The 24883-nt window shown below is 37.4% G+C and overlaps 3 protein-coding genes and 1 pseudogene across 3 annotated transcripts; 3 read left to right on the top strand and 1 right to left on the bottom strand.

Annotated features, from left to right (window-relative positions):
• Nucleotides 1-1149: 1149 nt before the first annotated feature.
• Nucleotides 1150-5780, bottom strand: LOC111446724 (synaptotagmin-4-like). The gene is made up of 13 exons (XM_023085660.1): nt 5508-5780; nt 5320-5424; nt 5146-5196; nt 4885-5005; nt 4628-4755; nt 4346-4447; nt 4191-4265; nt 4025-4104; nt 3234-3384; nt 2920-3150; nt 2538-2837; nt 2040-2153; nt 1150-1585 (listed from the first exon to the last, which is right to left on the bottom strand). Exons 1-13 carry the CDS (start codon nt 5610-5612, stop codon nt 1439-1441), a joined length of 1710 nt encoding a protein of 569 aa, XP_022941428.1. The 5' UTR covers nt 5613-5780; the 3' UTR covers nt 1150-1438.
• A 2728-nt stretch (nt 5781-8508) lies between these two features.
• LOC111446727 (uncharacterized vacuolar membrane protein YML018C-like) lies at nt 8509-14202 on the top strand. The gene is made up of 8 exons (XM_023085664.1): nt 8509-8944; nt 10264-10602; nt 11175-11392; nt 12309-12376; nt 12463-12564; nt 12652-12769; nt 12876-13011; nt 14041-14202. The coding sequence occupies exons 1-8, from the start codon at nt 8864-8866 to the stop codon at nt 14101-14103; spliced, it is 1125 nt and encodes a 374-aa protein (XP_022941432.1). The 5' UTR covers nt 8509-8863; the 3' UTR covers nt 14104-14202.
• A 567-nt stretch (nt 14203-14769) lies between these two features.
• LOC111446728 (ER membrane protein complex subunit 7 homolog) lies at nt 14770-18701 on the top strand. Its single transcript, XM_023085665.1, has 7 exons — nt 14770-15006; nt 15171-15214; nt 16409-16517; nt 16805-16868; nt 16958-17074; nt 17182-17290; nt 18282-18701. The coding sequence occupies exons 1-7, from the start codon at nt 14924-14926 to the stop codon at nt 18374-18376; spliced, it is 621 nt and encodes a 206-aa protein (XP_022941433.1). The 5' UTR covers nt 14770-14923; the 3' UTR covers nt 18377-18701.
• A 456-nt stretch (nt 18702-19157) lies between these two features.
• LOC111445850 lies at nt 19158-23335 on the top strand (annotated as a pseudogene).
• Nucleotides 23336-24883: the final 1548 nt, after the last annotated feature.

Below are 24883 nucleotides of genomic sequence, written 5' to 3'. Positions count from 1 at the left end.
TGTAAGTTGAAAGCAATTGAATGCAATGATAGAGAATTTCGCACAAGTGGCGAGGCGTGCGAAGAGCCGCCCGGGAGAAGTTGGTAATTCAGTTTCATATTCTTTTTCTTCTTCCTTCTTAGAATATCAATAATTTTCTCTCTTTTTTGAAGTCCAATAATGTCAAATAAATTATATTTTAAATTTGTAAAATGAAAAAAATATTTATTTAGATAGAATTAAATGTATATTTAAATATATATATATATATACGGTAATAGAATTAAAAGAAGTGAATGATTATTTGTTCTCGCCCATTTGTAGTAAAATCGTAATTTTGGATTAAACCAAGTCCGTTCATTCAGTTTTGACGAGGAAACCTGGAAAAGAAAGCCAATAGAAATCATCATTTGCTAGCGATGCTTAGACGGTTACAATTACCTAATTCAACTCAACCATATGACACAGTGGATTTGACAATTTGTTTAAGAACATGAAAAATTTTGTTGAGTAAATTACGTAACAAAACAATATATTTGGATATAACGAGATTTTATCATTAATTTTATTTTATGAATATAAAAAATATGTGTGGCTATCACTGTTTTCTTAATTTTTAATTTTTAATTTTATTTTACCATAAATTTGAATATGTTATAAAATAATTTCCCCACAAAATTAAAATAGGCGATAAACATTCAAATTTACATATCACAGTACAGAAAATATCTACAAATATATTTTAAAAAATTAACATTTACCTAAATAAATGTTCATGAGATTGTTTCTATGCTATTAATATCCGATTCCATTGCCTTGGTGGCTTCCCTCCATTTGGTTCAAAGTACGGTCCCCCAACACGACACGTGTGTTAAAGTCCTTTTACACACGTGGAGACAAAAATTACTTGACCATTTATACATTTATACATTTTAAAGATGATTAAATTATTATTACATCTAAAAAAAATCTCAAAACTTTACCCACTTCAATTATTAGATGCGACAAGTAGTTCGTGTATCTCTACGTTTTTAGTATGGTAAACATTTGATATAAAAATTTGAATTTTTAATTTTTAAAAAAGAAGTACATGTCAGTTACCGTTAAGTTGTGATCACTTTAACGGAACATATATCTCCGAGATGATTCAACTCCTCAGCTAAACTGCAAGAGAGAGAGCAGCACAAACACTAATAATATGTGTTAATTTAATTAAAACATATTATTAGTCTTAAAACTACAGAAGAAATAAAAAGAATGAAAATAATGAGACCAGAAATGAAAGAAATGGGTATTGTGAGAGTGGTGTGGAGTGATGAGAAAGAGATGAATTCCCACCCTTGACTTGGTTTTTTAACCACTTGAAATCAAGTACCTCAGTGTGATGACCATGAGGCACTGCAGCTCTTGGCCAAACTGGGAAAGAAAGGAAGAATGAGGAGGTTTCTTGTTTTTTGTTTCAAGTGTCTCGGAAGATTGGCTGAGCTGCCCACTTGAGATGCACAAAAATCCGCCCTGATTTGGTTGCTTCCAGTGGGAAACTGTCCTGAATTTCTCCTTCCAATATCACTCTTGTCAGCGTCATTAAGAACCTCCCCAGTTTATCCTGTATATCAACACTAATCAAGTCTTATAAAGGGTCAAATTTACTCTTACTAGATTGATTCAAAATTGTAAAACTTTGGTTTCATTCCGCTCCTTTATGGAAGACGGATCAATTCCTATAAGTAAGATGCAAGTAAAAATAAATATCACCCATGACTGAATCAGTTAATAGGTAAGTATCGTGTCTTGAACTGATAACACGTTTTTCAGGCTGGTCAATCAGTTGGTAAATTTGTGTTTAATAGTTAGTTAGCATGTTGGGACTCTACTAATCAAACTAATATTCAAACCACAAACAAATGTTAGGAACCACAATCCTTCCTAATGATATGTATTCCTTACTTATGAATCTATAATCATCCCTTTAATTAGCGAATGTCGGACTCGCTTCCAACAATCCTCTAACGTCAAATTCTAGGCAGCTAAAATAAAATGATTGGGATGGAGAAGATTACCTTTCCAAAAGTGTCATGATCCCAGACCTCTAAAATTAGCAAATCGTGTAATGCATCCTCCACCAGAAAGTCGAACGTTTGATTCCAGACAGGGTTCAGAGTGTCATGTACAACCTAGCGAATCATTCAATGAGATTTTGAAGTTAAATATTCCAAATATTAACAAGGATAATCATTTGTCGTGAACAATCTGTTAGGAATAACGACTCTCTACAATGGTATGATATTGTCTACTTTGAGCATAAGCTTTCATTGCTTTGTCTTGGGCGTCACTAGAAAGCCTCGTACGAATGGAGATGTATTCCTTACTTGTAAACTCATGACCATTTCCTAAAATAGCCAATTTGAGACTCCCTTCTAACAATCCTCGACACAAACACAAACAATTTGAAGGATTATTATGGACGAGAGATAGAGAAATAGGAAAAGAAGGATTTGTATAAAGATGAAATGAAAGAAATTTTGAAAAGACAAACTGCAAAACTGAGAGAATCTCACCCTGGTTTTAACTTTGGTCTCGGATTTCTTCATAACGAGGACAACGTACGGATCGGCTTTTCCCATGAAATCTACAGAAGGCAATTCTTCAGCACCTATTACTGTCACAGACAGGACTCCTCTCACTATCACATCCCTCTTCTGTGGGGAACTTGGTTTTCCAGAATCTGAATCTTCTGAGCCATACGGAGCCGTCTGTAGAGCCTTCTCCACCGAGGTTAATGTATAATCTGGGTCAAATGGGTTTGTATAGAGGTTCTTATCAGTGCCAAAGGGATAGTAAAGAAGCTCCAAATGCACCTGTATAAGCGCATAAAAGTTGAGTAGATAACTCCTTTTAACTGAACGGGGAAGTGAAAACTTGATGTCATGGAGTTCTGACCTGACCCCTGTTTTTGTTATCTCTTTGGATGTCCAAATCTTTCACCAGCTTCAACCAAACATCCTTCACTTTACCAGGCTCGAGGTCCTTCAATGCAAATTGAGCACATCCAATTAGTTCTGATGCCTGAACTCCTTCGTCGTCAAAAACTCTTATAGTCAAGTGTTGAGTAGACACATCTTCAACAATGAAATCAAAGTGCTCATTCCATATGGGATTCAATTGATTGTTCTATCCGGATACAGCAAAAGAAAAACTTATTTTAGTTGATCCATCAAAGATTAAAAAAAATGACAAGAGAAACTTTATCTTACAATGGTTTTACTTGTTTTCATTCTCTCTTTCAATGGCCGTATAAACAGCACAGCATAAGGATCTGACTTTCCTATAATGTCTTTATTGGTTAATTCCTTTGCTTGCACGAGCTTCAGTTCTAATGTTCCAACAGGCTTCGCCTCTAAGTCACTATACATAGTAAAAGAGGAAGCCACATATGAGCATGCCATTGTCAAAAATTAATCGTAATCGACCATGAAGTAATTTTTCTTATTATGGTTGCTTTGTTAGGAATCACGACTCTCCACAATGGTATGATATTGTCCACTTTGAGCATAAGCTCTCATGGGTTTGCTTTGGGCTTCCCCAAAAGGCCTTATACCAATGGAGATATATATGATCTTCCACTAAATTAACCAATGTGGGATTCACACCCAATAATCCTCAATAATCCTCAACAATCCTCCCCTCGAACAAAGTACACTATAAGCCTCTCCTGAGGCTTATGGAACTCTCGAATAGTCTCTCCTTAATCGAGGCTCGACTCTTTTCTTAGAGCCCTCGAACAAAGTACACCCTTTGTTCGACACTTTAGTCACTTTTGACTACACCTTCGAGGCTCACAATTCTTTGTTCGATATTTGAGGATTCTATTTCATGGCTAAGTTTAGGGCCATGACTCTGATACCATCTTAGGAATCACGACTCTCCACAATGGTATGATATTGTCCACTTTGATTATAAGCTCTCATGGCTTTGCTTTCGGCTCTTCCACCAAATTAACCAATGTGGGACTCACATCCAATAATCCTCGACATGCTTGACATACCTATAATCTCCTGCTATGATGGGCACAATCTGCCGAACAGGCCACATTATGCTACCTTCGATTGCATCTCGAATTGTTTCCTGGAATGAGAAGAGTCCATCAATTTGGCTTGTGCTACAGAAATTTGTTGTGCCAACAAGAATCAGAAAGATCAAGTCTGACATACCTCAATAGCAACAGAAACCCCAGGAATAGATGATATATCTCCTCCAATAATCCTAAGTTTAAAATCAAGATTTTTCTGCAGCAGAAATATGAATACCTTCAAAAACATATAACCTTCTGATTTCATTATCCAACAGTATAGAGATGGCAATTTACCTTCTTCCTCAGAGAATAACACACTGCTCCAAAGCAAGGAAACTCGTCGACCAATGGTTTGAACATTAATCTGAAAAGCCCTGTGAATGCAATATCTTTTACCTAATAAATAAGTCAGTATATAAGAGAAGAAATTGGTAAGGGAGAAGCAGCTACATAACTGCTCTTGAACATACATGAAAACATCTAATTTAGTAAAGAACCAAGAGCTTATTTCTTGTGATTTAATTCAGATTCACACATCATAATAAGTCTACCCACTTTAATTAATCTCCTTATTACCTGTACTGGTAAAGAAACGCCGAGTTTAGTTTTAATGTCAAGAACAATGTTTGGATTACCATCCCACTGCATCTCCAACTCCAAGGTTATTCCACCAGTGTCTGCCTCATCTTCAAGTACATCGATTCCTACAGAACAGAACGCCTATCTTGCTAGTATGAATGAATTCAGATTGTTTAGATTAAGAAGGTCGTGATAGCTAGTACTGAATCTGGTTTCTAGGGCTGCAATTACTTGATATTTAAACCAATTTATACCTGTAAAATTTGGAGATACAGTACCAAGGGTCAACTTCGAGAACGTCAAAGAGGATAATATAGCCGGTCGAAATTGTTCGAGAATCGGCTCCACATTGCTCCTTATCAGCTCCGATGCTGCCTACAGAAATCGCCATTCCATAGAATGCCAGGACATAATAACAGAAGGAAAAAGAAGAATCGACTCCAGAACCAAAACTACATTCTATTGTACAGTTTAACAACGAATTAAGACGACGGAGTAGTGAAGATTTCGATTACCGCATCAACATATGGCCAGATTTTCTGAAGCTGATGATTGAGCCAATGTAACTGCAAATTACAAAGAAATTATAACTCGAAATCCTGAAATTAATCCACCACTAGCAGATCCAGACTCTTGTATCGAATGAGATCTTCTAATTAATCAAGTAACAAAAAGAAAAACGAGCGAACCTTTTGTTGCTGCGTAAAAACAACCCACGACGGATAAAACTCCTTGGGAATAACTTTTCTCGAATCCTGTGCCGTCATTCTTGCAAATGCCGCAATAGTCATCGCCTAAATCACAAAAAAAAGGTAAAAAAACAGAGCATACATATATCGCACCAAAGCGGAACAAAGAATATACAAAAGAGAGATACCAAATCGGAGCGACACTTGGCGCGAACACTCGCAGCGCGAGCAAGAGCAACGATCAGTAAGACGCCGACAACAATGCCGAGTAAGATACCGGAAAAGAACGACATGAGGGAAGATTCGGAGAGAGACGTGCGAAATCCAAAGCCAAACAAAACAGAAGAAGAAGAAGAAGAAGAAGAAGGAAGCTAATAGCAACGCTGTGCGTAGGCGAATGGCATTGAAGAAATGGCGGAAGAGGAGAATGTGAGAGTGAAGATTTGTTCCATAGTCGGAATCTTGACGATTGAAGGAGGAGGTGAATTGGTTCTGTTCTTTGGTTTTGCGTTAACTGTTTTGCATTTCTGCCACGTGGACCCGCCAATGATTTCCTGTTTCTTCGGGGTCCATGTCGTCTTTTTTTTTTTTTTTTGTTAATGAGTTTATTTCTTAAAATAATATGTAAAAATTGTTACGATTTTATAGAAGAATTCTAATTAAAAGTTTTTTTTATTTAAAAAAAAACATACATGTTTTTTTTTATTGCATTTTAAACTCAAACAATTTTATTTTTTAATTTTGTAAACATTTTTTATTAAAAAATATTAAAAGTGTTTGTGCTAACTTCCGCTATTTGCTGTAAGTATTTATGTTAGGAGTACGTTACGTGGGTTTCATCACGTCCCATAGTGTGACGGATGGTGTGTACAAGGCTCGAGAACGAATTCACCACTATATGTGATTCCGGCTTCATGCAGGCGAGTTGCAGCCTACAATCTGAACTGAGGATAGATTTTTGGAGTTAGCTCACCCTCGCAGGATCACGACCCTCTGTCCCGACCATTGTAGCACGTGTGTCGCCTAGGGCATAAGGGGCATGATGACTTGACGTCATCCTCACCTTCCTCCAGCTTATCACTAGCCGTCTGCTCAGAATTCCAATCTCAACAGTTGCCAACTAAACTCGAGGTAAAATAGAAAACAGAAAACACAACCTCAAAGTGTCGAATCTATATTTTAGTTATTTAATCATATAAACAGAAAATACACGTATCAAAATTAATGAAATTTTGAAGAAAATTATACTACACTAGATTTTTTTTAAACCAAATTTGTCGGGTTTGAAAATTTTATTTAATTATCAAGTTTGTGCATTAATTTAGGTTTTCTTTTTCTTTTTTTAATTATTGAGCTTGAAGAAATTTTAAGTCTAGCTTTATTGAAAAATAATTGATGAATTTAAGAGAATTTTAATAATATAATAAAAATTGCAATACAAATTTAAGTTTAACGTTTAATTTTATGAAATTTAAATAAAATCAATTACACTTTTTAGAACAAAATTAAATATAATATTATTACATATTTTGGTTTTTTTATTTTTATTTATTATTGTTATTTTTTTAATTTCTCTGTTTTGTTACTAATTCAAAAAAATTTAAATAAAAACGATGGTTTTAATAACATATTTTTTTACCTTTGAAATTTAGCTACCAAGTGAAATTTAATGAAGAATCCAGGTAATCCGGCGGTGCCTCTAAAGCCTTCATCAACTCCTCCAGCGGAAGAGACGACGGCGATTTCTGAATGAGATTTGTGATAAATTTGGAAACACAAACACTGGAATCAAAGATTCAAAATCAAAATCTAATCCCTCGCTGATGTACGGTCAGGTGTTCATCATTCTGCAGATTGTACCAATTTAAACAACTATAGACAAAATTCAAGGCGATTATCTATCAAGGTGCAGACAAATTCTCATGGAACTAGAATCAAACCGAATGAACCGTTTGCTAGTGCAAATTCCAGCAGTGATGGATGAAGATTTGGATATCATCTCCACGATTTGGTCAATGTCCTGTTTCGCCATTGTTGCGATTCCCGCAATGATCTTCACCAGAAAACAATCACAGATTCAATGATTACACCATTGGAGTATCGATCTTCAAGATCGATTCACAGAACAAAGAGCCGATTCGTGCAGTTCTAGAAAATTATCAATCGAAAACGATGAATCATGGAGCATTTTCGTCCTCTTCGAATGAAATCAAAGGAAAACGCTACGGAAAATAGAGTGTAAAAGATCAAAATCAAGTAATCGACGAGAGCAATCAGTCTAGGGCTTTGGCGGCGAAGAAGAAGAACGATTTGTTCGTTTCTAGGGCTTCCGATTTCGGAATCTGCCGCGTAGGAGGATGTTGAAATGCCACGTGTAATACAACAATTGGTTCTGGCTTCAAATCTGCCGGGAAGTATTTCGGTGATTGTGAGCCGTTGGATGTGGTAGGAACCAAACGAGGGAAAGTGCGGGCGCGTGATTAAAGATCACGGCGTTCACATTTAAAAAATACGAAAAGTTATTAGGGCAGACGGGCAGCGATTGCGACAGGGACGGGGCAGCCTACAAGTACGGCCGCGAATGTGATGGCAAAACGAAACAAGTAGCAACAAAACGGTGTCGGTCGACGGGTCCGGACGGATATCTTTCAAACGGTAATATTTAAATTTAAAAGTCTTAAGCAATAATTTTTAGTATAAAGATGAAATCATTTGGAACTATGAGATTAATGAAACATTTAGTGTAAAAGCTTTTATGAAGCATTTTAAATTCGTGAGACTGCTGGTGATACGTAACAAATTAAAACTAACACTATCCTGCTAGTGGTGGGCATAGACTATTACAAATAGGTATAGAGCGCTTGTCTCCCAAGAGGATAAATTGTGAGATTTTACCTCAGTTGAAGAGGAGAACGGATAATTTTTATAAGGGTTTAAAATTGTGAAGTTGACATAACGGGCTAAAACGGACAATATCTACTAGTGGTAGACTTGAGCTATTACGATATCTTTTTCATTAAATTTTTATTTTTTAGTCTAATAAATCATTGACTTATTTAATTTTTTTTCGAGAGATTTATTAGAAAATTTATATTTTTTATTTTTTTTTTCTTTTAAAAATTAAGAGAAATTAACTTTATATTTAAAGAAAAAATGAAGACCAAAAAATTCGGAATTCAATGATTAATGGGTTTTTTTTTGGAGCTGGAGGGACGGCGAACAGGACGAGCGAGCCGAGGGAGGGATACATTGGAAGTAACCACCGATAACTTCCATTCTAATTCTTCTTCTTCTTCTTCTTAATTCTTCAACATCGTATTTTCTTCATCTCTCTGCATTTCTCTTCTCTAACAATCCCTTTACACCCCGAACCACCGGTTCTCCCGGTCCCCATTGTTCTTTTTCATCCACCATTTCACTTTCCCCCCCTCCAAGATCCGTTAACTCTCTCGTTGTCCTAACGCCAACCGGTCAAATTTGAAGAAAAGCTTGAAGATCTACGAGAAGGACACCGATCCCTTTTCGAATTTCGTGATTCTTCTTGATGGGTTGGAGGTATAAGGCTGGTTTGTTCCTCATAGTGACTGTTGTGATCATATGGGTAACCTCAGCCGAAGTGACGCAGGTATGTGTTCGTTCTCTGTTTCGATTTGTTCTTGTACTTGAGTTCAATGTGGAAGATCTTGAGTTGTTTGCAGCTTAATTGATTGTTGAGCTTAGCTGGGATTTTGTTATGGTGGGCAGACTTTTTTTGTAATTTGCTTATGCGTGCTGCAATGCACACACTGTTTGATTCTTAGTTTGCAACTTGTTTTCTGCATTTTCTTTTGGAGTTTCATGCTTTGTTTGCTGAATGATCTGTTGTTGGTTTGGGTTTTCCCTGTAGTTTGACTTTGGAATTTTGATTGAATTTGAGCTGGGAGTAATGGGATTTTGGTTGCTATGGTAGAATTATCTTTAGTCCATGAAACGACATCTAGTGTCGTGTAGTAACAGCCCAAGTCCACCGCTAATAGATATTGTTCTCTTTGGGTTTTCCCTTCCGGGCTTCTCTTCAAGGGTTTAAAAACGCATCTGATAGGGAAAGGTTTCCACACCCTTATAAACAATGTTTCGTTCTCTTCCCTAATTGACGTGAAATCTCACCATCCACCCCCCTTTGGAGCCCAGTGTCCTCGTTGACACTCGTTCCCTTCTCCAATCGATGTGGGACCCCCCAATCCACCCTCTTTGGGGCCTAACGTCTTTGTTGACACACCGTCTTGTGTCCACCCCCCTTCGGAGCTCAACCTCCTCGCCGGCACATTGCTCGGTGTCTGGCTTTGATGCTATTTGTAACAGCTCAAGCCTACCACTAACAAATATTGTTCTCTTTGGGCTTTCCCTCAAGGTTTTAAAGACGCGTTTGCTAGGGAGAGGTTTCCACACCCTTATAAACAATGTTTCCTTCTCCTCCCCAATCGATATGGGATCTCAGAATCCACCCCCTTTCGGGAACCAACATCCTTGCTGGCACACCGTCTCGTATCCACCCCTCTTCGGGGCTCAGCCTCTTCACTGGCACATCACCTAATGTCTAGCTGTAATACCATTTGTAACAGATCAAGCCCACCGCTAACAAATATTGTCCTCTTTGGGCTTTTCCTTCTAAGTTTCCCCTCAAGGTTTTAAAAACGCGTCTGCTAGGGAGAGGTTTCCACACCCCTTATAAACAATGTTTTGTTCTCCTCCCCAACCGATATGGTATCTCACACTTGTAGATAAGAAACTCAAATACGTTTTCAAAGATTTGTTGAACTGCTTTAGAGATCCAGAATCAGGACACTATTTTCTGCTGGGCCTTCCATTTCAAAGCTGTTTGAATGGTGACATTTGTTTAAAAGATATGAAGCCTTTCGATGTTTCTAAAATTTGATCAAGTTTTATGGTTCCCTTTCTTTGCAGGACATTTTTACTGCTTATAAGCAGCCATTTGCCATAACATATCTTGGAGCTTCTCTCATGGTAGTGTACCTCCCAATAGCATTCCTTAAGGATTGGTTTTGTAGTTTGGTAAGAACCCACTCTTCTAAAAGTGAAGAGGAGACAAACTTGGATGTGGAACTTCAGGGGAGTTTCACTAGAAAAGACAGTGATGCTGATTTTTCAGCTCATTCTGAAGGAAGTCCCCTGGTTTCTAAAAACAAAGATGATCCATGTATATTGAAACAAGAGAAAGAGCTTACTAACAAGGAAATTGCTGCATATGGATTTTACATCGCCCCCATCTGGTTTGTAACCGAGGCAAGTTAGCACATGTCTTTGACTTATTTGGTTCGATAGATTATGATCCAATTTATTTGTCTTTTAGTCTGTGAGATCCCACGTCGGTTGGGGAGGAAAACGTAGCATTCTTTATAAGGGTGTAATAGCTCAAGTCTACCGTTAGCAAATATTGTCCTCTTTGGGCTTTTCTGTTTGGGCTTCCCCTTATGGTTTTAAAACACGTCTACTAGGGAGAGATTTTCACACCCTTATAAGAAATGTTTCGTTCCCCTCTCCAACCGATGTGGGATCTCACAATGAGGCGATGTTCTTTGTCACTGATGAAGATCATAAGATTCCTTTGTGTCAACCCCTATAGCATTGTGCGATATCTCCTTGCCTTGACTGCCACCGAGGTGTATCGGATTATAAAATCTTCCATACGGAGGCATTGACGGGAATCATTCACATTGAACTGTCTTTATGTTTCTTGCACTTTCATCCTTAATTTGCAAGTCTCTACCATCAGACATCTCTAATGTGTAGATCTCAGCGATCATCATAGGAACCTTGGATGATATGATATTCCTAATACTCACTTGCTTTTGCAGTATCTATCAAATGCTGCACTTGCACGGACCAGTGTCGCCAGTACAACAGTCTTATCCTCTACTTCCGGACTTTTTACTCTGTTCATTGGTGCTGCTCTTGGCCAAGATTCATTAAATATGGTCAAAGTTGTGGCTGTCTTTGTCAGTATGGCCGGTGTTATTATGACAACTCTTGGTAAAACTTGGGCCACTGATGAGTCACAACTAACTGCTTCTGAGTATGTGTCCTCCCTTTCTTTTGAACCACAGCTCTTTGCTTGGCTTGTAGATCTATGCTTGATTCATATAATTTCTGCCTTCATTAGTCAAGCTGGAGTGACAAACTATATGCATATAGCTTTATATTATCACTATTGCATGAACAATCATTGATAGAACACAAGCATTTAAAATTTTGAATGCTTTTACTAAGGATATTAATCCATCCTTATAACCGTTACTAAAACCATAAATCTTATTAGGCTACAGCCTTTGTGTGAGATCCCACATCGGTTGGAGAGAAGAATGAAACATTCCTTATAAGGGGTGAAAACCTCTCCCTAGTAGACGCATTTTAAAACTTTGAGGGGAAGCCCAGAAAGGAAAGTCCATATAGGACAATATTTGCTAGTGGTGTGATTGGGCTATTACAAATGGTATCAGAGCCAGGCACCGGGCGGTGTGCCAACGAGGACGTTGGGCTTCCAGGGGGGAGGGGGTGGATTGTGAGATCCCACATTGGTTGGAGAGAGGAACGATGCATTCCCTATAAGGGTGTGGAAACCTCTCCCTAGCAGACGCGTTTTAAAATCTTGAGGGGAAGCCTAGAAGGGAAAGTCCAAAGAGAACAATATTTGCTAGTGGTGGGATTGGACTGTTACAAATGGTATCAGAGCCAGGCATCGGGCGGTGTGCCAGCGAGGACACTGGGCCTCTAAGGGGGTAGATTGTGAGATCTCACATCGGTCGGAGAGAGGAACGAAGCATTCCTTGTAAGGGTGTGGAAACTTCTTCCTAGCATATGCATTTTAAAACCTGGAGAGAAAGCTCACAATATTTCTTATCGATAACTCCGGATATGTCATTTGTAACAAGTCTTTGGCCTAGCAATATAAGGCGTTTTTGTTATCCCTGATATTTAAAATTCTGGTGCAGCAACGAACACTCTCTCATTGGAGATCTTTTTGGCCTACTCTCAGCCGTGTCGTACGGGCTATTCACCGGTAATAAAAGTGTATCCTTCTTGATATTCTTAAGATTTATGTATTGCTATTGATTTGATTAGTTCTTTGAATTCTTTCTGTTGTAGTGCTTCTCAAAAAGTTTGCTGGTGAAGAAGGAGAGAGGGTTGATGTTCAAAAACTGTTTGGATACATTGGTCTTTTCACACTCGTTACACTTTGGTGGCTAGGTAACTAAGATTAAGATCACTTTAGCATGCTTGAAATGCTGGTTGGCTCATGAGATTGGTATCACATCTGTTCATTTTTTGTTTCAGTTTGGCCATTGACAGCCATGGGAATAGAACCCAAGTTTTCGATTCCTCACTCTCTTAGAACGGAAGAAGTAGTTCTCGCTAATGGCTTCATCGGAAGCGTACTTTCTGATTACTTCTGGTATGTCGAATCGAATTGACCCGACCCGACCCGACCCTTCCAACGTGTTCTATTCACTCACTCGTAACAATCCCTTCTCACATTGGACCTTTTCTTTTGTATTCAGGGCACTCTGTGTCGTATGGACTACGCCGTTGGTGGCAACGTTGGGCATGTCGCTCACCATTCCGCTTGCCATGTTGGCTGACATGTTCATCCATGGTCGTCATTACTCAGCGGTTTACATGCTTGGCTCGACTCAGGTAACTAACTACCTTTGTGATTCTGACCATGAAAGTACCAATAGATTAGCATCTATAAATGTTGACTAGCCTCGAGTTATATATAATGACTGTATTTGAGTAAGAATAGATTAGCATCCATGGAAACCGAGCTTTCATTCAAAAAAAATGAAAGAATATACAAAGACATACGAGAACAGACTCGAGCTTAGAAGAATAATACTAGCAGATAATTACAAAGTTCCAACTCCATAACGCCCATAAATAGGCATTAAAACTCGCCATATTCTAAACTTCCTCTAAAAACCTCTTCATCGTTCTCTCGAGTTTTGATCCACATCCCGAATTGTTTATGTATTTGTAATAGCCCAGGCTCACTGCTAGCAGATATTGTCCGCTTTAGCCCGTTACATATTGCCACTAGTCTTACGGTTTTAAAACGCATCTATTAGGGAGAGGTTTCCACACCCTTGTAATCACTGCTTCATTCTCCTATCCAATTGACGTGGGGTCTCACTATCCCCCTCTTGGAGGTCCAGCGTCCTTGTTGACGCACTGCCCAATGTCTGGCTTTGATACCATTTGTAACGGTCCAAACTCACCGCTAGCAGATATTTTCCACTTTGGCTCGTTACGTATCACCATTAGTCTCACGGTTTTAAAACACGTTTATTAGAGAGAGGTTTTCACACTCTTATAAGGACTGCTTCGTTCCTCGCTCCAACCGACATAAGATCTCACTATCCACCCTTAGTGGGGGTCCAACGTTCTCGTTGGTACATCGCCTAGTGTCTGACTCTTATACCATTTGTAACAGTCCAAACCCACTACTAACAAATATTGTCAAACCCACCACTACCATTTGTATCATCGTCAGCCTCACGATTTTAAAACGCTGCGAGATCTCACACTCTTACACAAATCATTCAAACTAAAAGACATGTTACAATCAAATCCTTGAACAGTAGGCATCAGTATCTTTTATACCAATATCTCGAGTCGACATCTCGTGGAGACGGGTTACTGAATACTTTGTGTTGTGGCTTGCAGGTGTTTGCAGGATTTGTAATTGCAAATCTTTCAGAATGGTTCTCAAAGAAGCTGGGCTTGTAGCATTTGGAAATTCTTAATTCTCTCTCCTTCATCAATTGAATTGCAATGTAAATTCTTATTGAAAACTGTAAAATCTTCAATTTTGGGTAAAAAAAAAAACACCATTTTCATACCACCATAGATTACTTAATTCTACTTGTGTTTTACCATTGGCCGTGTAAAGTAAGTCGAAACCAACGTTCGTTTGGGTCGTATTTGGATATTGAGCCCTTGATGTAATAAAAATGTTTTTTTTGGTTCAAACAAAATTTCAGTTTTTTATTTTGATTTTCGACCATTTTTAGCGGGTTGAAGTGATAATTCGAACCTATGATATTTTGTTCTAAGCATAACGATTTAATAAATTAAGTCAATAAATATTGAGAAAATTTGAGTTAAATTATATAAAAATAATTATTTTTTGAAAAAAATTAATAAATTTAGTACGAATAGTTTAGTTTTTAGTGTGAAAAATGCAATTTTAAGATAGTAATGATTATATATGTAAATAAAATTATATTAAATGGATAATAATAAATAATAAATTTAATTTTTAGTATATTCTTAAAAAAAAATTAATTTTGTGTGCCTTTTCTAAATAAAAAATTGAAAATTTTAAATATTATTAAATATAAATTTTATGACAGTTTAGAGACTGAAAAAGAAAAAATAAAGAAAAAGAATAAACTAAAAATGAAATCAGATGGGATCGAGAGAGAGAGAGTAAAATCCTTTCTCCTTGGAAGAACCTTGAGGACCTTGAGGACCTTGAGGAAGCTGAGAACGCGAGGACCGAGATCTTCCCTGTTCCGAACCGTCCGCCATAGAAGAATCATCGAAAATGCGATCCCAAGCTTCCATTCTTTTACTGTTACTCCAGCTTTTCTTCTCTCTGTTGTCTCCGTCTCATGCGATTTCCACTGGGTAGGTTTTGGTGCTTTGTCTTTAATTCACTGCGACTTTGTTTGTGCTCGAATTATCAGGAACATGGATTTTCGAAGATAGAATGTTATGATCGATGATTCTGTCGATTTAGTATCCGCAGTTGTCTCTATTATTGTCTTTTATCTCGTTGTTGTGTTTCGCAGGTCTGGCGATGGATACACCATCTATGGTCGCGTGAAGATTGCCGGTATGTTTCTTCTTTTTATTGTTCTACAAAGTTCTGAATGTTTTTTGATACATGGATTCAAGATAAGTGTAGAATTGTTGCTTTTTTGTTTTTTTTTTCTTGAAGAAAATTGTTTGTTGGAAAACGAGAATTACAGAAGAGGAAATGAAGAGAAGATACTTTAACCTAATTTACATTGATAAGTAAGGAAGAATGATTACCAGAAGCACTTCGTAGTGTGGCAATGGAAAAAAATAATATCTTACATCTGACCATGTTCTTATCGCTCACAGATTCCTATCTAATGAAATCTTCCCACCTCAGTGAACTTAGGCCTTTTCCTTGGGAGGGATTTCTGAATAAGATCACTAAACCAATATTGTGTGGGAAACACAAAATAAACGGTGAATTTCCCCAAAATTGCCGACCAAAAGTGTTGGAGATGTTTTTCAGATCTTGTTTTTTGGCAATGGCAAGAACAATCCACCCTCCTTCCAATGTTCCATCAAGCTCCCCTCCCATGACTTCTTTTTTGAAATATTGCAGAAATGGACGGGAACATCTTTTTTTAATTAGAAAATAGTTAGGAAGGCTGGTCAATCCTGGTACTTAATGTAAATCTCTTCCCGTAGAAGTTAGCTAAATTACACTGAAATCTTTCTGCCATAGGTGTCCAAAAGTCCTTACTTCTACGGTTTCCTAGATGGTTAAGGTCGAAGTAAGTTATGGGCCGAAGAACTGCAGCATGTCTATAGGACTCTGCAAGATTATCCATTTCATCCTTGAGATGATTTTTCCCCTCCACCATGAACTCAAGGTGTCCACATTAAAATAGTGATGTTGCTTTGATAATTCTGGTATACATTATCTGCATCTAGGTAGTTGGATTTGAAATGGGAAAAAAAGGGTTTTCAGATCCCTGCCTTACTATGTAGATCCGCATAAAGCTGTCATTTCGGAGGAGAGGCAAGTCGGCTATGTTTAGGGTTTAGGGTTTGTAGCATTTGTATTCTTCACTCCTTTCACATGAGGCATGTACGGATGTAGCTTTTACCTAGCATTATGATGATTTATTCTTAATACAGGTTAGCATTATGAAGATTAAAATTGTCAACTCAACGATATTCGGAATGAATGTTAAATTTGCTTGAGATTTTATGATTAGATGGTTCTGGTTATATTCTGAGCTAATTCATCCTATTGAGCTTTTGGCAGGCAACGCTCTTAAAGGGTATGGGCTTCCTGGAAAAATATCGAACATTAAGGTCATACTTAATGGTGGCCAAAGAATTACCTTCTTGAGACCGGACGGATATTTTTCATTGTATCCTTTATATGCTTTGAGTTAATCGAAACTGGCTCGAAATTAAGGAGTTATATTACTTTTAGCCTTATTGGTTTGCTCCTTTTGTGAATTAAATTATCTGCACTGGTCATTTATATAATTCTCAATTGGATATAGCGCTTGATTTTAGCTTGTTCGTTGCTTTACGGTAGTTAGTGTTAATCGTTTTGGAGAATTACGCAACAAAATTTGGCCTTACTAATTTACAAACAGGTCTCGTGCAATTTGTTTCTGAGGTTCATTGTAATGCCTTAACTTCTTGAAAGCTATAATGTGCCAGCAGGAACTCATCTGATTGAAGTGGCTGCATTGGGCTATTTCTTTTCTCCTGTGGGTTTTCTTTTTCTTCCTTTAGCTCTCTCAGACTTTCTAAAAATCCGGTTTCATGCGACTCATTTTTCTTGTTCATTTTCTATTAGGTTCGAGTTGATGTTAGCGCTAGAAACCCAGGTAAGGTTCAGGCTGCCCTAACAGAGAACAGGCGGGCATTGAGTGAGCTTGTTTTAGAGCCTCTAAGAGATGAAGAGTATTATGAGGTTTGTTCAGCATAACCTCCTCTTTTTATTTTCCTTTTCATGGACTATAGATTATAGAGTTTTATCCTCTTGATTTCCCTTTATTTCTCGATCTCTTCGCATTACAGATTCGAGAACCGTTCTCCATAATGTCTGTTGTGAAAAGTCCCATGGGTCTGATGATGGGATTCATGATACTTGTTGTATTCCTGATGCCCAAGTTAATGGAGAACATAGGTACATACTCATTTTCTCACTAGCCGGTTATCAACATCTTCACATTCTATTTATGATTCTCAAGCTTGAACTAGCTGTAGAATGGGTATGTTCCTGATTAATCTTTGAATTTAGACTTGGTGTTGAGGATGATCGGGAGGGAGTCCTACGTTGACTAATTTAGGGGTTGATCATGGATTTATAAGGAATACATCTCCATTGGTACGAGGCTTTTTGGGGAAACCAAAAGCAAAGCCAGAGCTTAGGCTCAAAGTGGATAATATCATACCATTGTGGAGATCCGTGATTCCTAACATGGCACCAAAGTCATGCCCTTAACTTAGTCATGCTAATCGAATCCTCAAGTGTTGAACAAAGATGTTGCTAGCCTTAGTGACTCAAGTGTCAAACAAAGGGTGTACTTTGTTCGAGGGCTCCAGAGAAAGGAGTCGAGTCTCGATTAAGGGAGGCTGTTCGGGGGCTACATAGGCCTCAAGGGAGGCTCTATGATTTACTTTGTTCGAGGGGAGGATTGTTGAGGAGTGTTGGGAGGGAGTCCCACATTAGCTAATTTAGGGGTTAATCGTGGGTTTATAAGTAAAGAATACATCTCCATTGGTACGAAGGTTTTTGGGGAAACCAAAAACAAATCCATGAGAGCTTATGCTCAAAATGGACAATATCATACCATTGTGGAGATCCGTGATTCCTAACACTTGGTTATTGCTCACACTTTAATAGATGATTGATGATTTTTTCTCATGCCAAATTTCTTGGCAAAAGTTTCAAACTAGTTATGTTGCTAATATCTTGCCCTTCTGATGAACTTGCAACTTCATTCGGTTCATCATAACAAATCGAATTGGGAAGTTCATGTTTTTAGTTCCAATCAGCAACGTCTTGATCTGCCTCGAGGCAGAAAACTCGAGCTAATTCAATTCGATCATATAAATGAATGATTGAGTTTCTTCCCATCTCTGATTGCATGATTTTGTGATGTCCCAATGATCAGATCCTGAAGAAATGAGAAGAGCACAAGAAGAAATGAGGAACCAAGGCGTCCCGACCTTATCAAGCTTGCTACCCGGGGCTGGCCGGAGCAGTTAAAAAGATCGATTTCGATACCGAATCCGACTACATCCCCAGCTCAAATGCATCCAAGTCCTGCAGGAAGAAATCGGGATTTCTAACACTCGGAAGCAAATGAGTGTAATCATCTAGTCGCTCTGATAATACCATTCTGGCCAAAACACAGCTGGGATAAACTCGACTTGTTTGTGTTCGTTTTGATTCTGATACGCATCATCATCATCATCAATTAGACATTAGTTTGGTCTGGATTTCATCATCATTCTTAAAACGAGTCTCTTAGTAGAGACCATTTATCTCTCAACCATTTTGGATGAAACATTATTTTGATACTTCATTTTTATATTACTTCATATTTTTCCTTTTTATTTTATATATATATATACTAATATTTATTTAATAATTATGCTGTGTTATTCTTTAAAATAACTCAGTGAAAATTATTAATATTACTGATTTATTTTTTGTTTTTGGTTTTTTAAAGTTGTGTTTATTTTCTCAATTTTTTTTTATAAGAAATTATTTTTGAACATTGAATATTTGTTTTAATAAAAGTAAAAAATATTAATATGTACGATATTTTAGGGACTTAAAATTTATTTTAAGAATAATTGAAAAAATAATTATAGAATTAAATAAAAGTATAATAAATATATGTGTATATATATATATATGTGTGTGTGTGTATTGTAAGAAAAAAATTAAATTAAATTAAATTATTAGGTGTCTTTGCGAGTCAACTCGTGAGTTAAAAGTCAAGAGTTTGCATCGCAGATAACGTATTAAAGTAGCGCCCAGAAGAGGAGGGTAAAACAGGACCAAAATCCAAGAACAGAGCGAAAATGGCTTCCCTCCTAAAGCTCTACGACCCATTAATGGTAACTCGATTCTCCCCGTTTCAGTCTCTCAGGCGATTCTCCCCGATTTCAGTCTCTCAGGCGATTCTCCTCCGCCGAACTCGTCGCCATTTTCGTTTTCCGTTCTTCAAGTCCGCGAGATGTTTCTCTACTTCTCTGAGTTTATCTCAGCATCCGGTTAATGAGGAGAATCACAAAGAAATCGGCGGCGTTCCGCGTCAGTGTGCCTCGTCGGAACTCTGGCTGCACAACACAATGAGTAGGAAGAAGGAGCTGTTCAAGACCAAGGTTGAAGGTAAAGTGGGCATGTACGTGTGTGGTGTCACTGCCTATGATCTCAGCCATATTGGCCATGCGCGTGTTTATGTTACTTTCGATGTTCTATATAGGTATTGATTCTTTCTAAGTGTTACCTTAACTTTTTTTTTTCTTAATTAAACATTTGTGTGATGATTTGTTACTCTGTGTTGAAATGCTAGCAGGTATTTGAAGCATTTGGGATACGAAGTTCTTTATGTTCGCAATTTCACCGATGTGGATGACAAAGTAAGTGAATCTTCTGAAATTGTGTCTTCTTTATATGAAATTTCATTTTTCCATGTTTAAATTGCCGCTTCCCTTGCACGTATGTTGCCTTTTACTTCTGGGAAGTGAGATTGAGAATAACAAGAAGACCGGGAATGAATATCGATTGAATTTCTTTTTGCTCGATTCTTTGATTTGTTGGTACATCTTCTGTAGTGAATGGTTTTCCCTGTTTTTTGCTCATAAAGAGTGAAAGGGAGTATCAATTGTAAAGATAGATGGATAGAGTACTGCAATTGGTAGTTACATTAGAGTGCTTAATGAAGCTTAATTTTTAAGTAAAAATTGATGCAAATCCTACATGCGTTGAAGATAGATTCCCGTTGTCACTTTGGTTCCATTCCATGTGGGAAACCGGAGCATTTTACACTTTTTTAATGCTTGATATGATCATGTTTCTTTATCTTGGTACCAACTTTTTTCATAATGCTATGACAGGATCCTGAGTCCGCACTTTTCAAATTCTGTAAATAATTGTTAGAGCAAATGAGTTGGGGAAAGATCCGCTTAATTTAAGTAAGCGTTACTGTGAAGAATTCTGTCAAGATATGGTGTCTCTTCATTGCTTGCCACCTTCAGTTGAACCACGAGTTTCAGACCACATGCCCCAGATCATTGACATGATAAAATAGGTAAAATTTTCTTTGATTTGTGGTCTTCATCCGAGTAACACCTAACTAGTATTCGTGTGTTCGAACCTTCAGGTGAGCTTAACAATAAAAACCCTCAAGATCTCTTAGGTCTTGGCCTTAGCATAGGTGCGAATGCCCCTACATTAGTGGGAGCTCCATCTTATCTTGATTCTCGACAAGCCTTAAAGCCATCTTTTGTTTCAATAAGCATATATTATTGAGTTGTTGTCTTCTTTTATTCTCTGTGGGTATTACTCTTGATTCTCAAAGGGGAGGCATGCATGGCAAGCATTAATTGTTTCTGTTGTGTCATGACAGATTCTTGATAATGGATATGCCTATTGTGTTGATGGTGATGTGTACTTCAATGTGGACAAATTTCCAGAATATGGACTATTATCAGGACGAAAATTAGAGGATAATCGAGCTGGGGAGCGGGTTGCTGTGGACTCCAGGAAGAAGAACCCTGCTGATTTTGCATTGTGGAAGGTCAATCTAGTTGCCTTGTACTATTGTTAAGTGTTGCAACTGCCTAATCAATGTAACAGACAAAGATAAACACAGCACTTCAAAATTGTATGATGATTCGCCCTACCTATCTTTCACACATCTGTGTCCTGTTTATGTATTATTATTGAAGTCCTGTGCTATCATGCAGTCTGCAAAGGAGGGGGAGCCATTTTGGGAAAGTCCATGGGGTCCTGGAAGGCCTGGATGGCATATAGAGTGTAGTGCCATGAGTGCAACATATCTGGGGTATTCTTTTGATATACATGGTGGAGGGATGGATCTTGTCTTTCCTCACCATGAAAATGAAATTGCTCAGAGTTGTGCCACTTGCAAAACGAGTAATATAAGCTACTGGGTGCATAATGGTTTTGTGACCATCGACTCGGAGAAAATGTCTAAATCTCTTGGGAACTTTTTCACCATTCGGCAGGTAGATTCAAATCCTTCATTCTGACTTCCCCTTTTCCTTCTTTTATTTTCCTTCATCTTTTTAAACAATTATGGAAATCTGTTGCAGGACTGATTTTTGTTGTTTCATGTTATTACTATAAATTTCCAGGTAATAGATCTTTACCATCCACTGGCTTTGAGGCTTTTCTTATTGGGAACACACTATCGTTCTCCAATCAACTACTCTGATTTCCTGCTTGAAAGTGCTTCAGACCGCATTTTTTACATCTATCAGGTACTATAACATACAATTTTTTCTTGTAATTATCTTTGACACATCTCGATTACTCTCATAGGGTTGTAGCATAGAATTTTCATGGTGAGAAAATATAGTTATACAGCCGTTGCAACTGTTATCATCACTAAGGTAGACACTTGCAAGAACATGTGTAGGCTGTGTCACAATTGCACTTTTCTTGACAGCGAATTTTGCGATTGTGCGGCATTCACTCCCAACACCGAGTGAGTTAAGCCAACTTGAATTCGCGTTGCCTACAGCCTGGCAATGTATGCACCTCTGGCCCCGTTTGAGAAGAAGGTTTTAGAATCAGGGGCAGAGAGATTTTCGAAAGCGAGTTTGAAAGTAAGAATGAGAGAAGATTTGAAAGCAACATTATATAACTATAAGCAAAAGACAACACAACGACTTAAATAACATATAACTTTCTAGGTAGGGAGATTTTGACAACTAGTCGCATCCCCCTACAGTACATTTTGAGGTGATTTAGATCTGGCAAGCCTAGACGTGATTTCGCCGAACGGTCATACAAAATCAAGGGGAGGAGTTTACAACTAGTCACACCCTCTAATAGTACATTTTGAGGCAATTTAGGTATGGCATGCCTAGACATGATTTTGCCGAGTAGTCGTACAAACGGAGAATATAATAGTAATACAATACAACATAAAATTAAATAAAGGGTTCAGCATGGCATAAGCATGCGGCCACGGGAAACACACCCTGGACAAGCATGACCATGCTATTTCAATATGTACAAATATCACTCGCATAAATTTGATCTGCAAGTTATTCTGAGGTAGAAATGGATTCATGTCACTGTATTCAAATCCTGTAACATTTTTGGGGACTTGACTTATGAACCTCACTTTTCAGAAACGGATAATGGCGAACACTTTTTTTTTTTTTTTTGGTTAACACAGGCTCTGGGACAGCTGAAGGAAAAGGCTTTGACACGTGCGAAGATGACGAACGAACAAGTAGTACAGAAAATAGAAGAAAGGAATGCAGCAAGAAAGAATAAGGAGTATGAAAAATCCGATGCAATCAGGAATGATCTAGCTGGTGTTGGAATTACTCTCATGGATGGCCCAAATGGAACAACTTGGAGACCAACTATTCCTCTTGCACTTCAAGAACACCAGTCTGCTTCAACTTGAATGATTTCTCGTCCAAGAACACCATTTTTGCTTTGTAAGAACAAATATCCTTCCATTTCTTCCTTTTTTCTTTTCGTCTTTTTTCCCATTCCTTTAAAAAATGGCTGTTCCCATGAAGCTTTTGTGTCTTTATCTTCTCGTCTTAGAAACTCATATTTTTTTAACATTTGAAAGCAAAACCCATTAAGCCTCTTAACTTGTATCTTTGATGGGATGAATCATTTTCAGGTAATTGCCAGTGCTCTATGAGTGACTTCAACAAAGTCAGCCAATCCTTGGAGCAAATCCCATTTCCTTCACTTATGCTTGGGATGATCCGTTCCCTTTCCAGGTCACTCTCTCATTTTCAAACTAAAAACTACGTGAGGTCGTAAAAGGAAGTTCTAGAAGATATTGGAGTCATTTTCCACGTGTTGTACAAAGTTGAGCTTCAAGATGAAGGTACATGAAATGCATTTTAACTTGCATATAATGAACTCTTAGTTAAACTTATGGAACTTAGTCCGTGGATAGTTACTAGGTGACATATTTCTTTCCTTGCATTATTTTAATTGTCATTTCAATTTTTTTTTCTTTTATCATTTAAGTTAACCGTTTTAATATGGAGGTTACGAGTATATTTAACTCACATAGGTTAAGGTTGTCAAAGGCTACATAAAGTCTTCATTTCTTTCATTGTAGACATCCAATTTTTTAATTGAAAAGAATCGAGTTTGGATTTTAGATTTATCGAGAGTTAATCTTTTCACTTTGTGCAAATTCTTGTGTTTTAGGACTTTCATGCTATAAGTCATTTAAGTGATGTTTCATCAAACCTCTTATGGAGTAACTCGAATTACGAGCTTTCTTTATTCTTGATCTTGATCATCAAAATAATTTGTTTCAAAACTTTCTCTAGGGTTATTGAATAATTTAGATCTAAAGTCTTATAAGTTTCATAACACATGTCAGCGTATCAAAGTGCTTTTGTGATAATAATGACGATATAAATAGAAAGTTGGATGTAAACCCTCTTTGAAAGCTGTGATGGAATAAATTCTATAAAGTGTTCAATCGAAATTCTCGTTTCTGGTGTCAAGATGATTAGGTCAATCCAAAAAAAAAAAAAAAAAAAATAGATGGATCCTATGAAGATGATTCTTCATTAAAATAATTTTAATAATTCTTTTGGATCGATATATATTTTATCAATAGGTCCATCTGAAAAATTTAAATTCTAATATCAATATTTTAATCGTGGTCACAAGAGCTTGATGTGATCCTCTTGAATTTCAATTGGGCCTTGATGGAAACCATCGATTGGGCCAAATATACGTAAGGCCCACAGTGTTTTATGGGCCTCCTTTTTTGCCAGTTAGGCCCACAAATATTCCTGGGCCCCACTTTCTCTGGTCTCCTTTAGCAGTGAGAAAACAAGCCGAAAAAGGTCAAATATAGAGGTTTGAAAATCAGGACTCAATTGTCAGAAAGGACAAGTTTTGTCAGATTTCGAAAAATTCTTATAATTTAATATTGCCTGGGGAAACGGGACTGGTGCATTATTTTTATAATATTACGTCACACGTGTATAAATTCATATTATGTATTTACTAAATTATATTTAAATTTATATTATTTTATAATTACGTTTATTTATCCAAATGATTAAAGTCCGACGTCGACTAATTTAAGGAATGCTCATGGATTTATTGGATGATGAAAGTCCCAGGTAATTTAGAGAATGCTCATGGATTTATAATCAAGTGATACTCTCTTCATTGGTATGAGGCGTTTTGGGAAGCCCAAAGCAAAGCCATGAGAGCTTACGCTCAAAGTGAACAATATCATACTATTGTAGGGAGTCACGTTCGTCTAACATAGTATCAAAGCCATGCCCTAAACTTAATCATGCCAATAGATTGGTAAATTCTCAAATATCGAACAAAGAAATCAAGTCTCCTCGAAAGCATAATAAAAAATGACTAAGACTTCAAAAGAGTCGAGTCTCAATTAAGGGGAGGCGTACTTTGTTCGAGGGGAGGTGTTGGATGATGAAAGTCCCACGTCAGCTAATTTAGGGGATGCTTATGGATTTATAATAAAGGAATTTATGC

Source organism: Cucurbita moschata, unplaced genomic scaffold (genome assembly GCF_002738365.1).
Source record: "Cucurbita moschata cultivar Rifu unplaced genomic scaffold, Cmos_1.0 Cmo_Scf00008, whole genome shotgun sequence".
NCBI lineage: Eukaryota > Viridiplantae > Streptophyta > Magnoliopsida > Cucurbitales > Cucurbitaceae > Cucurbita > Cucurbita moschata.
This window is presented reverse-complemented; position numbering and strand designations above follow the sequence as displayed.